Here is a 16,867-nt window from a genome sequence, read left to right as displayed (position 1 = left end):
AGTAGTTGCAGCACCGTAATTTGCCTCAGGACTCCTGAGCAAAGGAGGGTGAGAAAAATAAGCTGAATTTTTCCTCTTCACAGCTATTCAAAATCATGAGGGGTCTGGGCAGAGTAGATAGGGAGAAGCTGTTCCCACTCGTGAAAGGATCGAGAATGAGTCAGCACAGATGTGCAACATGAGGAAAAACTTTTTCACACAGCGAGTGGTTAAGGTCTGGAATGCACTGCCTGACAGTGTGGTGGAGGCAAGTTTAATTGAGGCATTCAAAAGGGAATTAGATTGTTATATGAAAAGGAAGAATGTGCAGGGTTACGGGGAGAAAGCAGGGGAGTGGCACTCTGTGAAATACTCATGAGAGCCAGTGCAGACGTGATGGACCAAATGGCCTCCTTTTGCACTGTAACAATTTTGTTCATTCAGTGATCTCTGCTGGAAAATACACAAATGGATATTAACTGAGGACAGGATCAAGCTGCGGTTAGGCCACACTAGAATATTGCATCCAGTTCTGGTCACCACACTTTAGGAAGGATGTGAGGGTCCTTGAGAGGGTACAGAGGAGATTTACCATAAAAGTTCTAGGGATGAGAGATTTCAGCTATGAGGTTAGTTTAGAGAAGCTGGGGTTGTTCTTGTTGGAGCAAAGGAGATTGAGGGGAGATTTGGTAGAGGTATACAAGATTATGACAGGTTTGGATAAAGTAGACCAAGAAAAGCTGTTCCCATTAGCTGATAGTACAAGGACTAGGGGACACAGATTTAAGGTTTTAGGCAGGGTATGTGAGGAAGAACTTTTTTATGCAGCGAGTGGGAATGACTTGGAATTCAGGCCAATGAGGGCAGTGGAAGCTGAGACAATCAATAATTTCAAAAGGAAATTGGGTGGGCAGTTGAAGGAAATAAACTTTCAGGGCTACGGGACCACTCTATAGAAATCCTGCATGGGATTAAGTGAAGCTTCACAAACCATTTGCCCTGTCTGTTGAACGCTCTCACGTGGTGCTGCGAGTTCAAATGCAGAATTTAGCATTCGCTTATCAAGCCAGGATTGTTGGTACGTAAGCTAGAACATACTACAGCTGGTAAATGCCAACTTTCTACTGCTAGTCAGCATCTTCAGACAATTTTTCCAAGTCTTCCAGCAACTATTGGTGTCAAATCTGTAAGTCACCAATATTACGATTGCGTCTGGCTGCTTCCCACTATGCCACCGTATGCAAACAAAGAAACTCAGAATAATCATCAGGTTCTTGTAACTCATCACTAATGATCTGATGCTTATGTTGTAGAGGAAGCCTTCCTTTACCTTAGGAATGTCTTTTTGCCATTTTGCCTCGGGTTACTATTTCCATTGTTGCAGTTATTGTTCGGGTTAAACAGCCCAATTCCAGCTGTTACAACACTACTGTTCAGCTCAGCAGATTGCTGGAAGACCTCAATGGTGGCTTTGGCGATATTTTCCAACAACAAGTTCATTTCAGCCACTGATGCTGGACCCTGACAAAAAGATCATCAGTAAACAGGACAACAGCATTGGAGACACACATCTCAATAACAACATGGATCATCATTGTGACAAGAACTGATTTTATGTTCCTATGTCAAAATGCAATGGATGGCATTTGTAGGTAATGAAATGATCCATCTTCCCAATATAGACACATCTAAATGCATTTAACTGTTAAAATAGTAGCTATTAATGCTTCCCGCCTCTCCCACTACAGAAGCAACACTGTACAAAGAGGAGGAAGAAATATGTCACCAATTTCAAAGAATCCTATTATTATAGCAACGACCATAACAATCTACAATATGTTAAAAGTGCTGCATATGTTACATATTTCTTGTCAGTATCAGTTACTATATGTCAGTTTTCAGCTATTAGATTCTTGTCTGTGCTGGGTCAGTTATTTGCAATTTCTTTGTGGGACAGAGTTCCACACTTCTACCACATTTTGCTTGTAGTAGTGTCTCCTAACTTCTCTGTTGAATGGGCTGGCTCTGGTTTTAAGGTTAAGCTGTGTTTGCTGACAACACAACCACTAGGTGGTGCAGTACTAGCACAAGTGCTAATGCAGCCTCTTCCACTGCAACGTCACAATCTGCGACGTTCAGGCAGCTGCCAGGATTAAAGATAGCGCTGCTCAAACAAATTCAACCCAAAAATTCCCTCAATGGCTGCCCACCCCCAATAGTCCCCCGCTCCCTCCTGCCATTGCGCTTCTCTCTATCGGTCCCTCCTGTGCCAATCTTCTCACCGCTGGCTCCCCGATGCCTTCCCTTTTCCCTTAAGCACTCGTTCCAGCCTCGCAGCTCCCCCCAGCCGCTCGCTCCAGACCTCGCCACTGCTCCGCCCCTTCCCCTCGGCCAATTGTTCCCCACTCCTCGCTTCCCCTCCCGCTCTCCAGGCGCTTGTTCCCGACTTCCCTCCTCCAGCTGCTTACTCCAGGCGACGCCGTTTCTCTCCTCTCGGCCACTCACTCCCACATTCAATCGTTCTCCACGCGCCGCCCGAAGAAGCAGGGCGGGCCGTGAGGTGTGACGGGTCGGCATAAAAGCGAGTGGCCGAGAGGAGGGAAGCAGCGCAGCCTAGAGCTAGCAGCTGGAGAGAGGGGGGGGTGAGCAAGCGGCCGCAGAGCGGGGTGGCGAGGGGAGCGGGAAGAGAGGAGCAGGGAACAATCGGCCGAGGGGATTGGGAGGTATCAGTGGCAAGGTCTGGAATGAGCGTCTGAGGGGGTGGGGGGGGGGTGGGGTTGAAGAGCGGCCAGTGGGGCGGGAGAGTGTAGCTCAGTAGGGGGAAGCGAGTAGCTGAGTTGGAGGGAGTGAGCCTCAAAGTCCCCCATTCAGCCCCTCATCCCCGCCTCTGGAGCGTTGGCGTTATGCAATGACATTTTCCTGTGCATGCGCCAATTAGTCCTGGCAAGACGGAGGCTCCACATGCGCAGCATCTCACTGAGAGCAGGAGACCATTCGTGCAAGAGCGCAGCTGGGAGCACTCTGATGTCGTCAGCGGGCCGCTGCGTTGTCAGAAGTCACTTTGTTAAGATTACTGTCAGAACTGAGATAGCCAGATCATGAAGGATAGAATACTGGAGCCTAGTTTTATTCACTTACAAACTTCTACTTACCAAGACACACACTGCAATAGCATGCTCCTTCAACAAGAAAAGCCCCTGGTTCTGCCTGCTCCTATATCTACCTATCTATTTATATATAAAGCATAGGTGCAACCCCCAATTAATACATATAACCTGGATACAGTTAACACCCACTGATATACAATTAATAGTTATGTCCCTTGTCCTAGAACCCCCCACCAGCGAACAGGTTAATCTCTATCTATCCTATCAATTCCTTTCAGAATTCTAAATACGTCAATGAAATATAAAGATAATGGCCGGGATTTTATGTGGCCCCCTGAGGCAGGAGGGTAGAGAGCATCACAATGGGTGGCGGGGGGAGGATGCGGAGGGCCCATCGCCAAGCGATCTTCAAGGGGGCAGGATAGGCAGAGGCAACCTTGAGGCCCTTATGTGGCCTATTAACAGCCAATTAATGGCTTCTTCCCGCCACCGCTGGGATCTTAGCAGGGGGTGGAGTTGCCTCCGCCAAGCCTTGTAACATGAGGTGCCCACCCTGTGGGCAATCTGTGGCCCACAGAGGAACCCCCGGGACGCCCCTCCCCCATCCCCCCTTGCCAGGGCCTTCCAGACTGGCCCTGGCGATCCTGCCTCTTACCTGAGGGCCGGGGTTCCTGCCCTGGGCCTGGATCCAAGGCCACCAACAGTGGCCGGTGACACTGCAAATACTGCTGAGCTGTTGGCCCTCTGATTGGCCGGCAGTTCTTGGAGGCGGGATCCCTGTCTTCAAAGACCAGAGGATCGCTCCAGTGGTTGGGGGGGGGGGGCGGCGGTGGGGGGGGGCACAAAAAGGCAGAGGTGAGCTTTCCCCTGCCTTTTTGGTCTGGCACTGGGAGCCCCACCTTCAACACAAAATCCAACCCAATATATCAAAATCCATCAATGTACAAGAGCAAATATGTAACAATAAATATCTCAGCCTGTGCTTTACTTACAGGTTCCTTCATGCATTGTTTGATCATGAGCTGGAGCTCCAACCACGATTGTCTCAGAGTCCACTGGTCCAAATTCTAAACAGATCCAAAGACAGAGGGTGAAAAAAATTCCATGGATTATCTCTTAATTCCCTTTTTAAATTGGCCTTCCTCAATCATATTTCCCCTCAAACATTGAGGAAAGATTAGAGAGCACTTGTAATTTAAAAAAAAACGTAACTCAATAATGTGCTAAATATATGGTTTGGTGTTGCATTTTGACCATGACCGGGGGGGGGGGGTGGGTGGGGGGGAGAGGCGGGCAGGGGCCCAAATTTTATTTATCATCTGTACTGAGCTAATCACTCCCATGCAATAAGCAGGGTCATAACAATCAGCTTCAGTGCTCCTTCCACAGTATCGGGTAAAAATGGGCAATTCTGTCATCATTCAATAAACTTTACAAAAAATAGAACAATTTCTTTATAAATATGATTGCTTTTGTAAAATATTTGTTCCAGCAGGTTAACCGTTAGCGTCTCTCGAACCAAGATTCTCCAAATGATGCTTTGTACATGTAGATTTACAACAAGGCTCTATTAAACTGAGCAATTTCCTTCAGCAAATCACTTGTTCCGTCACAGAATACAAATCATAGAATTACAAAGGATAACATAACCCTCGGTGTTTTGTTGGCAAAGTAATCTTTCAATGTCAACGTTCGGCTATTTTTCCAGATCTTTATATTGAAAAATATGCGCTTCTGGATGTACCTGCATTTAAATAGCGCCAATCACAATTCTCGAAAGTGTAATATAACATTTCACATAAAATGAATTTCCTTGAAGTATGTTGACTTGAGGTGCAGCAGCCATTTTGCACAGGAACAAAGATCCCACAAGCAACTATGAATGACCAGCAAATGCGTTGGTTGAGGGAATAATGCTAATCCAAACAGGGGAGCTCGCTGCTCTTCCATTAAGGAACCATATTTTTAGCATTCACCAGGATAGGTTGACATTTTAACGTCATATCCAAAAGAAAAATCTGACGATGCACCTCTCCCTCAGCACTGCATTGGAATGTCAGCGTAGATTATGTGGACTCAGAGTTAAGAGATGCTACCAAATGAGCCAAGCTAATACTTTATTGATTTAAATCCCTCAGAGTGTTCTTTAACAAGATTATAGTTATTGATACCGATATAAGCAGAGCTTTAGCACGTACATTATATAGCCTTCTAAAATGCACAACTCTATTTTTATCTGATCGCTTATTTATCTTGCACATATGAGCTGAATAATCCTATTGAAAAAAGTCTGAAGCCATCAGATCCAAGAAGGAAACCTTGCTATATCTTCACTCCCAATACCTGAAGGATGTGTTTGATATGTTGACGCTGAGGATTGTCTCCTTCCACACATTCCTTAAGGCCATGTGGATAACAGATAAGCTGCAGAAGTTGCCTTGCTTGCTTGTTTGAGAGTACTGGGTCGAGTATTAGATCTTTATCGGTACATAATCTCTCAGGCTCCTTTAAGCAATGTTCCCCCACCCACTCCTGCCAAGAGTAAAGTGAAGAAACGGAATGTCATTTTGAAACACAAATTGCATTGACTGGTAAAGAAAAAAGAACACAAGTCAGTGACGTGTCATGACACATTCTCCATTATATAATAAAGCAAGGCAGCTTCTTTTAAAAAAAATACATATATGATCATTCTTCACTCTGAAGCTGTAGTGTCATATTGTTCCCACATTGCATAGTCAGGTGTTAACAAAAACTGTGACACAAAATCCTGACACATACAATAACCTGCATTTAGAGAGCACCTATTATATAGTCAAACATTCCACGTATTTACAGAGCCATTCGACAAAAACTGACTGATAAGGAGATAGCATAGGTTTTTTCAGCATTTTCTGTTTTTGTTTCAGATTTCCAGCATCTGTAGTATTTTGCTTTCATTATAATAGCGTAGGTGGCATTAGCTTCGTCAAAGTGGTAGTTCCAAGGCAAAAGCCAAAATACTGCAGATGCTGGAAATCTGAAACAAAAACAGAAAATGCTGGAAATACTCAACAGGTCAGATAGTAATGCACCTTCCTGCAGGCAACGCTCTTATTGGACCCGACATGACATATGTTCGATTGGAAATGGCACCAAGTACAACTGCTCAAATTTCATGTGTTGGAGAACATGTTGTCACCAGCATTACTGGATATAAACATTATGGCAAATACATACAGAGGAACAGCCATAGAAAGTCACTCGAATTGGGAGACATTCAGGTGAATTTTTTTTTTTGGTTGCCTGAACAGTGAAGTCGTATTGGAAATCTGCCTGAATTCTGTCAGTGAAATTTGCCATCTTCATCATGAATAGCCTTTGTACAAAATTGTATTTAACCCTCCCTTGGTCTATTGCCCACTTACATTCCCAAAACATTCCTTGTGTACAAAAAGATATCACTGGACACTTTTTTAAATACATAAATGATTTGGAGGAAAGTATAGGTGGTCTGATTAGCAAGTTTGCAGACGACACTAAGATTGGTGGAGTAGCAGATAGTGAAGGGGACTGTCAGAGAATACAGCAGAATATAGATAGACTGGAGAGTTGGGCAGAGAAATGGCAGATGGAGTTCAATCAGGGCAAATGCGAGGTGATGCATTTTGGAAGATCCAATTCAAGAGTGAACTATACAATAAATGGAAAAGTCCTGGGGAAAATTGATGTACAGAGGGATTTGGGTGTTCAGGTCCATTGTTCCCTGAAGGTGGCAACGCAGGTAAATAGAGTGGTCAAGAAGGCATACGGCATGCTTTCCTTCATCGGACGGGGTATTGAGTACAAGAGTTGGCAGGTCATGTTACAGTTGTATAGGACTTTGGTTCGGCCACATTTGGAATACTGCGTGCAGTTCTGGTCGCCACATTACCAAAAGGATGTGGATGCTTTGGAGAGGGTGCAGAGGAGGTTCACCAGGATGTTGCCTGGTATGGAGGGCGCTAGCTATGAAGAGAGGTTGAGTAGATTAGGATTATTTTCATTAGAAAGACGGAGGTTGAGGGAGGACCTGATTGAGGTGTACAAAATCATGAGAGGTATAGGCAGGGTGGATAGCAAGAAGCTTTTTCCCCAGAGTGGGGGATTCAATTACAAGGGGACACGAGTTCAAAGTGAAAGGGGAAAAGTTTAGGGGGGATATGCGTGGAAAGTTCTTTACGCAGAGGTGGTGGGTGCATGGAACGCATTGCCAGTGGAGGTGGTAGACGCGGGTACGATAGCATCTTTTAAGATGTATCTAGACAGATATATGAATGGGCAGGAAGTAAAGAGATACAGACCCTTGGAAAATAGGCGACAGGTTTAGATAGAGGATCTGGATCGGCGCAGGCTTGGAGGGCCGAAGGGCCTGTTCCTGTGCTGTAATTTTCTTTGTTCTTTGAAGGAAAAAGCAACGCTCAGCAAGGAAGAGAGAGAGAATCGAAGATTGGAGTGGGGGTGAAACTATGGTCAACGATAGGAGTTTGTAGGAGGCTTTTTGAAAGCAGAAAGGCAGATGACAGAGCAGATGAGTTTAGGGACTGAGCTTCACAAATACAAAAACACATATCGCAGCGAGGGAGCAGAGCAAAAGCACCTACAAACTTGCACTGCCACTGCTATTCATTCCTTTCTCATTAGGTGGTTACAGATATGATCAAATCAGTAACAGGAATAAATATCTGAAAGGTTTAAGTTCCACTTATGAGTAACATGCATTTTTATAAATTCATTCATGCCATGTGGACATCACTGGCGAGGCCAGAACTTTTGTCCATCCCTAACTGCCCTTGAGGTGGTGGTAATGAGTCGTCATCTTGAACCTCTGCAGTGCATATGGTGTCAGGTACATCCACAGTGCTGTTAGGTAGACTGTATTTTACAGAACCAGAGAAAAGCAACGTTATGTTACTAGTCACATAATAAAAGCCCTCAGAACTTCGCATTTTACATGTTAGAATATGACAAGAAAGAATGAATCTGGCTTATTGAGAACAGGTCTTTTATTTCATTCCACAATTGTAACTCAAGTCTAATATAACCATATTTCATTGCCTCAAGTCTTTCCACTCAACAGACCAATTGCTGAAATACAGTCAACTCTACTCCTCCCCTCTCGCACAGCCGACCCCCACCCCTCCCCATCACAGCCGACCCCCACCCCCCGCCCATCACAGCCGACTCCCATCCTTCCCCCATCACACGGCTGACCCCTACCCCTCCCCACCACAGCCGACCCCTACCCCTCCCCCATCGTACAGCCGACCACCACCCCTCCCCCAAAACAGCCGACCCTTACCCCTCCCCCATCGTACAGCTGACCACCACCCCGCCCCCATCACAGCCAACCCCTACCCCTCCCCCATCACAGCCGACCCCTACCCCTCCCCCATCGTACAGCCGACTCACACCCCTCCCCCAATGTACAGCCAAACCCCTACCCCATCGTACAGCCGACCACCATCCCTCCCCCATCAAAGCCAACCCCTACCCCTCCCCCATTGTACAGCCAAACCCCTACCCCATCATACAGCCGACCGCCACCCCTCCCCCATCACAGCCGACCCCTACTCCTCCCCCATCACAGCCGACCCCTACCCCTCCCCCATCACACAGCCGACCCCTACCCCTCCCCCATCACACAGCCGACCCCTACCCCTCCCCCATCACACAGCCGACCCCTACCCCTCCCCCATCACACAGCCGACCCCTACCCCTCCCCCATCACACAGCCGACCCCTACCCCTCCCCCCATCACTGAGCCTGGAGACCATAAAACTATCAGAATGTCGTAAAAATGCATCTGGTTCACTAACACACGTATGGAAACTTTATCTTTGCCCAGTCAGGCCTTTTTGTCCACAGAAATTCGGTGGCCAGTAAGTCACCCAGTTGTCAAGAAGGCAGCTCACCATCACCTTCTCAAAGGCAATGACGGATGGATTTTGCCAGTGACACTCACATCCCGTGAATGAATAAAAAAAAATTTAAGTAATTGCATTTAAAACCCCGACTGCGATGGTGGGATCTGAACACACGTCTCCTGATTATTCGTGCAGCTCTCTCGATTACTAGTTCACTAAAATACCTACTACTGTGCTATCGCGCCGACAAGATATTGAGGGCAAATCGAGTTCTAATGAGGAGGAGGCAGTGAAAAGATTTTTTAAATTGAGGAACTGTTTATTTGATCAAGAATTCTTCACAAATGAATCAGGGAACATTTCCAAAAAGATTAGGTCTTGGTGGGAAAAGTTACCAGTACTTGGAGTCTGTGGGAAGACAGGAATGGCAATGTAAACAAATTCTGTCTCCAGGCTGGTATTAAACCAGCCAACACAGCAACCTTCTAAACCAAATTATACTGGAGGTCCCAACATGGGGTGCTCTGGAGGGAAAGTCACACATCGCCTAAGTGGGAGGATGTTTGAGGGAGGTGGGGGACTGGATAAGGTTCATCTCCCAGCTCTTGGCTCAGGAATGGCATGAAGATGGCCAGCTTTCTGCCCTGTTTACGTGGAGTTGCTGCAGGCTAAGAGGAAGAACTGAATAAGGAAAAGAATAAAGATGTTAATACTATAAATAGAAAATGAGGCCAAAGAGAAGTTTTACTACCTACTGAGCTAGCTCCATAAAATAAAATTCAAGCCTCAACTACAAAAACATTGGCTTCACACCACAACAATTTTGACACAGACTACTTAACAAGATGTGAGTGAAGTCACTGGGTAAAATCCCATAATTGACTTACATCTTGTACTGTATTTTGCGGTGTCAACCTAAATATGTAGTCACTACAACTTGAGCAAATTTTTTGCTCACTCAGGTTGAGGTACAGATCGGGCGTGAACTAACCGAGGGGCTGAAAGGCCTCCTCCTGTTTTAATATTCCGAGAGTACAAAGGAGAGCAAACCTGATCATGCTGGCACTGGGAATTAAACTGCTATTTTCCATACGTCTGTCAAGAGTGTACACCTGTATTAATCTACACATGTAACTACCGCGGCTATTAGAGTCTATATCGTGTAATGTAGGCCCACTCTTAACTGATCATCCCATGTGCACTAGTAGTGGCACAGCTTAGGTTCGATATTCCAAAGGAAATTCCATACTTTCCCATTTGGGCCGTCCCTAGCATCTCTTGGAAGCAAGTTATGAACTAATCGCTCGCAGAACACGGACCTCCCCTCACCCTATCGCCCTTTGGTCCACCCACCCTTTAAATCGCAGACACCAAGCTAGGCAAATGATGACAACGAATGAAAACATTTCTAAAATTACACCAGTTTTGAAAACTGGAATGCGAGCCAACAAGTATAGACTTTATGCTTGAGGGGCACAAGGAAAAACAAAAGTAGTTTGGAAAAAGGTTCACCATTCCCCGGTTCCCCTTCCTCTCCCCCCACCCAACTACCCAGTCAGACAATAGCATCTGATGGGCAGAAGACAAAATAACTAATGATTTAATTAAAACTACTGAAACACAAAGGATATTCCCTCCCTAATAGCACTGTGGGAGTACCTTCACAACTTGGACCGCATTGGTTCCGGAAGGCGGCTCACCACCACCTTCTCAAGGGGAACTAGGTATGAACAATAAAAGACTGGCCTGGCTCGTGACACCCATATCCCAAGAATGAATAACAAAATATATCTACATTGATATGGTCAAAAAGAAAAAGGAAGCATTCGTAAGGGCTGGAAGGCTAGGAACAGATGAATCTCTTGAGGAATATAAAGACAGTAGAAAGGAACTTAAGCAAGGAGTCAGGAGGGCTAAAAGGGGTCATGAAAAATCATTGGCAAACAGGATTAAGGATAATCCCAAGGCTTTTTATACATATATAAAGAGCAAGAGGATAACTAGGGAAAGGGTTGGCCCGCTCAAGGACAGAGAAGGGAATCTATGTGTGGAACCACAGGAAATGGGCGAGGTACTAAATGAGTACTTTGCATCAGTATTCACCAAGGAGAAGGACTTGGTGGATGATGAGCCTAGGGAAGGGAGTGTAGATAGTCTCAGTCATCTCATTATTAAAAAGGAGGAGGTGTTGGGTGTCTTGCAAAGCATTAAGGTAGATAAGTCCCCAGGGCCTGATGGGATCGACCCCAGAATACTAAGGGAGGCAAGGGAAGAAATTGCTGGGGCCTTGACATAAATCTTTGCATCCTCATTGGCTACAGGTGAGGTCCCAGAGGACTGGAGAATAGCCAATGTTGTTCCTTTGTTTAAGAAGGGTAGCAAGGATAATCCAGGAAATTATAGGCCGGTGAGCCTTACATCAGTGGTAGGGAAATTATGAGAGAGGATTCTTCGGGACAGGATTTACTCCCATTTGGAAACAAACAAACTTATTAGCGAGAGGCAGCATGGTTTTGTGAAGGGGAGGTCGTGTCTCACTAATTTGATTGAGTTTTTTGAGGAAGTGACAAAGATGATTGATGAAGGAAGGGCAGTGGATGTTATCTATATGGACTTCAGTAAAGCCTTTGACAAGGTCCCTCATGGCAGATTGGTACAAAAGGTGAAGTCACACGGGATCAGAGGTGAGCTGGCAAGATGGATACAGAACTGGCTCTGTCATAGAAGACAGAGGGTAGCAGTGGAAGGGTGCTTTTCTGAATGGGGGGATGTGACTAGTGGTGTTCCGCAGGGATCAGTGCTGGGACCTTTGCTGTTTGGAGTAGTGAAATGATTTGGAGGAAAATGTAGCTGGTCTGATTAGTACGTTTGCGGACGACACAAAGGTTGGTGGAGTTGCGGATAGTGATGAGGATTGTCAGAGGATACAGCAGGATATAGATCGGTTGGAGACTTGGGCGGAGAAATGGCAGATGGAGTTTAATCCGGACAAATGTGAGGTAATGCATTTTGGAAGATCTAATGCAGGTGGGAAGTATACAGTAAATGGCAGAACCCTTAGGAGTATTGACAGGTAGAGAGATCTGGGCGTACAGGTCCACAGGTCACTGAAAGTGGCAACGCAGGTGGATAAGGTAGTCAAGAAGGCATATGGCATGCTTGCCTTCATCAGTCGGGGCATAGAATATACAAATTGGCAAGTCATGCTGCAGCTGTCCAGAACTTTAGTTAGGCCACACTTAGAATATTGCGTGCAGTTCTGGTCACCACACTACCAGAAGGACATGGAGGCTTTGGAGAGGGTACAGAAGAGGTTTACCAGGATGTTGCCTGGACTGGAGGGCATTAGCTATGAGGAGAGGTTGGATAAACTCGGATTGTTTTCACTGGAATGATGGAGGTGGAGGAGCGACATGATAGAGGTTTACAAAGTTATGAGCGGCATGGACAGAGTGGATAGTCAGAAGCTTTATCCCAGGGTGGAAGAGTCAGTTACTATGGGACATAGGTTTAAGGTGAGACGGGCAAAGTTTAGAGGGGATGTGCGAGGCAAGTTCTTTACACAGAGGGTGGTGAGTGCCTGGAACTTGCTGCCGGGGGAGGTGGTGGAAGCAGGTACGATAATGACGTTTAAGAGGCATCTTGACAAATACATAAATAGGAAGGGAATAGAGGGATATGGAACCCGGAAGTGCAGAAGGTTTTAGTTTAGGCAGGTATCAAGATCGGCGCAGGCTTGGAGGGTCGAATGGCCTGTTCCTGTGCTGTACTGTTCTTTGTTCTTTGACTAAAAAGTCAGGATGGTGTCAAATGCCTTTCCAATGCAGTATATTTCTGTGTAAAATTTTAGGCTTTCTACTGCAGTGGCAGAGAACCTTGCCTAGTTTTATTTTGTAAGAGTTCATTCCTAGCAAAATTCAGTATATGCACTGAAATGTAACAACTATAGAAAAACATTCATGGTTTTACAATCGTGCATTTTGAAACCAATACTTCAAGACCTTAAATACTTAAATGCACTTTCATCTTACATTCTGAAGACTTTATTACATTAAAAGTTACTCAAAATTACTGTAATGTTTTACTAACTATATAGACTAGGTTTTATCTCTTGTGCAATAACTTTTTTTTTTCTCAGTGTCAATCCTTACCTGCTGACAGATAGTCCGAAGCACAAACCTGGCGTATTCGCTCAAGTTGGCAGTTTCTATGGAAATAGTGCGCCTGATTGACTTGGCGTCTTTGGTGGAACTCAGTATGTCATCATCAGTGATGTCATCGAGGATACTGATGGGAGCCAGCAGACTGGTCACAGTGAAGTCATCAGTGTTGGAGGAGTTAACATTATTGCTGCCTAATTCAGCATCACCTAGACATGAACACAACACAGTCACTTGTGCTCAACACCATCTGCTAAAGCCTTTAGATAACATGACACCCCTTCTAACTTAATCTCTTCCTCAAGGTGCTAACTGTGGCTGGGCTGCAGATCCATCAGAGCCAGCTGGTAACTCAAACAACCACTCTTCATGTGGGGAGGCTAGACAGCAAGGATTGGCAGAATGCTGCACTGTCAGTGACACCGCAGGCTCAATTCTGCGATTGCACGATCCATCCAAGCACTTTCCAGCAGGAGTCACAGGACAATGACTTGGAGCAAGATCCCAGCTTGATTTTTGACTCCATAGTACAGAGGTGCTGAAGCTAGCTCAAATAAGCTGAGGAACAGGAATAGAATCTGGGACATCTGCTCTGTCTCTCTCTGGACCACACTATCCAGCTACTAAGCCAGCAAGATGATGACGTTATGTTTGCCAATTAATCTTATTGGCGTGAACCTCCTACAATCTGCACCTTTTAGAATGTCCTAGATTGATAATGTTTCTCCCAGTTAAGATATCTTACCGAGCATCAGAATTGCTTTCAGAACTGCAAACACAGCCCCCACTTCTATACTATTGTGTGCTGCAGCTAAAAGATGGCGGTCACAGGAGGAGCGGATTCCAGGAGCAGATTTACCTGCAAACAACAAAAAACTTTTAATCTCACAATTCCAGTTACATTGAAGTGGTGTGAAGTGCCACTGTTATGTACAGCGGTGCTTTAACACCAACACATAAATTTTTAATTGATGCAGCTTCAATTCTGAGGCAAATACAAAATTCTAAAACATTAGAATTATTAGTATTAAACCCACTGAAACTATTTTCACCTTCCTTTCTTAGGAAAACTCGAGAGTCGTTAAGTTTTGTAATGCGCAGCCTGGAAGTGTGGTAGAAGCAGATTCGATAGTAACTTTCAAAAGGGAACTGGACAAATACTTGAAGAGGAAGATTTTCAGGGCTCTGGGGAAAGAGCAGGGGGACTAATAAGATAGCTCTTTCCAAGAGCTGGCACAGGCACAATGGGCCAAATGACTCAATGAATTATATGATTATACGACCATAGAGCAGAGTCTTCATTCTTTCCATGAAGTCCTGGGAAATAATAAGTAACAGTGTGATATTTCACAATTGCAACAGTGGAAGTGCATGGAGAAGGAAGAACAGTATTTGCAGCTTAGGAGAAATAGCTCAAAGCACAGTATTAATAGGAGAGAGAAAGATAAGTAAGACTTTGAAAGAGAAGTTGGATGCTAGAGTTGAGAGCAAGATCACCTATTTGAATCAGTCCAGGAGCACTAGAGATGCTAAACGTCTGAGACAGAGTTGGGATTTTCAAAACAAAAAGTTTGTAAAAAGGGAAATAACATTTAGAGTTTGTAATTTATATAAGGTGGTTTAAAGATAGAGGGCTGGATTTTACAGCCTCCACTGCCCACCCCCCACAACTTCAGGCGGGTGTATGGGGGGGCAGCGAAATGTCTCTGGCAGAGGCTTGCCATGGGCCTCGACGCCAGGAAGGCCCAGCCCGATATCACCGGCGGCGGTGAGGCCTTGTGGTGGCCCCCCCCTTACCGCTTGGCGACGGATGGCAAATTTAAGTATGCAAAATAATGTTAATGACAGAATAAATTATTTACCCGCTCTCACCGTCTGTTCCGTAGTGATATTGCTGCCAGTGGCCGGCACTCCCGTGGATGTCCGGGGATCCGAGGTGGGACACTGGTGGGGAGGGGGTAGCAGGGCAGGTATGTTTTTCAAAGTGGGAGGGAGGGGAGCAGGGTCAGATTAATTTCATTGGTCTGGGGGTGGTGGGAAGGGTAAAGCTTAAAGCTGATTAACTTTAGGGTGGGGGGGAGGGAAGGTCGGTGGGGGGGGGGAAAGGAGAGAGGGCAAGGAATGAATTGTATGGTTATGGGGGGGGGGGGCGGGGGGGAAAGGGACTAGAAACATCTATTTAATTTTTTCAAATCTATTTTAATTCACTAGTCCTTTAAATATGTTAATTGAGATGTAGGGCTCGAAGCCCTTTAAAAATGGCATCGGCACCTGCACAATGGCTCCCACCTCATTGCCAGGGACGGCCCACCGGCCCACCCAGCCCCCACTCCGTATCATCGGGGTGAGCAGTCCGCCCGGCCATCTAAATGAGCCGCTGCGCTGAATATCGCAGTGACTCCGCGCAGACCGCTATTTTTGATGCTCGTTGCTGAGATCGGCGGTGAGCTTATAAAATCCAGCCCAGCGTGTTTCAGGCTGCAATACGTTCTTTGAAGTTAAGTGCCCTCCATGTCTTTCACGCACTCCTCCAGATGTCTATTAGCTTCCATTGTAATTAATGGCTGGAAACTTGTTACAAAGGACTTTTGATGCATTTACTATTAACAAGGTTACGGAATAAGACCTTGAAATTGTACTACATGAATAGGAACATGAAATAGATATGAATATTGGGGGGGGGTGTGGAGTAGGGTCAGAAGGATGGGAAACCCAAGCTCGGAGGTCTGAGGTTTCCATGCGACGTTTGAAAAATGTTCTGACGCTGAGCTGTCACTTTTTAAATGTTTGAAATAAACATACATGGATTTCTCGATTCTGGATGGAACTCTGCTTGCATCTAGGTGTTGACTTTTCAATATTGTGCAGTAATCTATATGTAACTATTACAAGTCTTGCACAGGGTGCACACTTTCTATTGTCAAGACTTTTGAGCATGCTTTTTTTTGTGTCAGCATTTCCCACTGTGCATTGCTATGTCAACATTGCCAAATTAATTCTGCTAGGTCAATTGTCACAATGTTGTGGCAGGCTCTGGTTATGAGTTGGCCCCACGGATGAGTTCTTGTAGTCCCTATACCAACTCCATTGACATTCTGTTGATTACGACATTAACTGGCCAAAGGAATTTACATGTGATTATATAAATTGAGAAGTCAGCAACATGGCAACTTGCACTCAAATATATGCCATGACACAGACTGGTAGAATCTATGTTCATGCCCACCATTCACCCATGAGATGAATTCCCGATCTTGATCATCCTTAGCCATCGTTGTACACCTTAGTGAATGCTTACAGATATCTTGACAGAGGCAGGGAGCAATCACTCGTCTTTTTATTTCTTAACAAAATATGAAGGACGGTGGATAAAACATTATTTCACATGTAATCGTTGCTTTCAGCATAAAGGAAATTCCATTCTTCTGCCTTTCCCACCATCCCCACCCCCATCCCACCATGTCCCCAAAGATGGGAAACATGAACTCAGTTTATGTTGAAGTTCAGTTCTATGTTGTTTTTAAAAATTTTTTTTTATCAACGCTCAACATTCAATGAAAAGTCATGCGCACACATCACCTACAAGTGTTCATTCATGTACAAATACTTTGCTGCTGTAGACTATCCAGCTGTGAAGTTGGTCAATAGGTCAATCCTCTTTATGTTTAGCAATTTGGATAAAGAAAGCCTTTTCCTCATAACAAAACTTAAAAAGGGGAACGGGGCTGTCAGCAGA

General features: G+C 45.2%; 1 protein-coding gene across 8 annotated transcripts in view; it reads right to left on the bottom strand.

The window, feature by feature from the left end:
- The window catches only part of LOC137375437 (mediator of RNA polymerase II transcription subunit 12-like protein), a 604,549-nt gene that overhangs the window by 105,266 nt on the left and 482,416 nt on the right, over positions 1-16,867 (bottom strand). For all 8 annotated transcript variants that reach the window (XM_068042658.1, XM_068042659.1, XM_068042662.1 and 5 more), the window contains 5 exons: positions 13,877-13,990; positions 13,123-13,340; positions 5,430-5,618; positions 4,079-4,153; positions 1,310-1,500 (listed from right to left, as the gene is read on the bottom strand). In XM_068042658.1, coding sequence (XP_067898759.1) covers positions 1,310-1,500; positions 4,079-4,153; positions 5,430-5,618; positions 13,123-13,340; positions 13,877-13,990 — 787 coding nt within the window. The remainder of the gene's footprint in view (positions 1-1,309; positions 1,501-4,078; positions 4,154-5,429; positions 5,619-13,122; positions 13,341-13,876; positions 13,991-16,867) is intronic.

Source organism: Heterodontus francisci, chromosome 11 (genome assembly GCF_036365525.1).
Source record: "Heterodontus francisci isolate sHetFra1 chromosome 11, sHetFra1.hap1, whole genome shotgun sequence".
In the NCBI taxonomy this organism is placed as follows: Eukaryota; Metazoa; Chordata; class Chondrichthyes; order Heterodontiformes; family Heterodontidae; genus Heterodontus; species Heterodontus francisci.
This window is presented reverse-complemented; position numbering and strand designations above follow the sequence as displayed.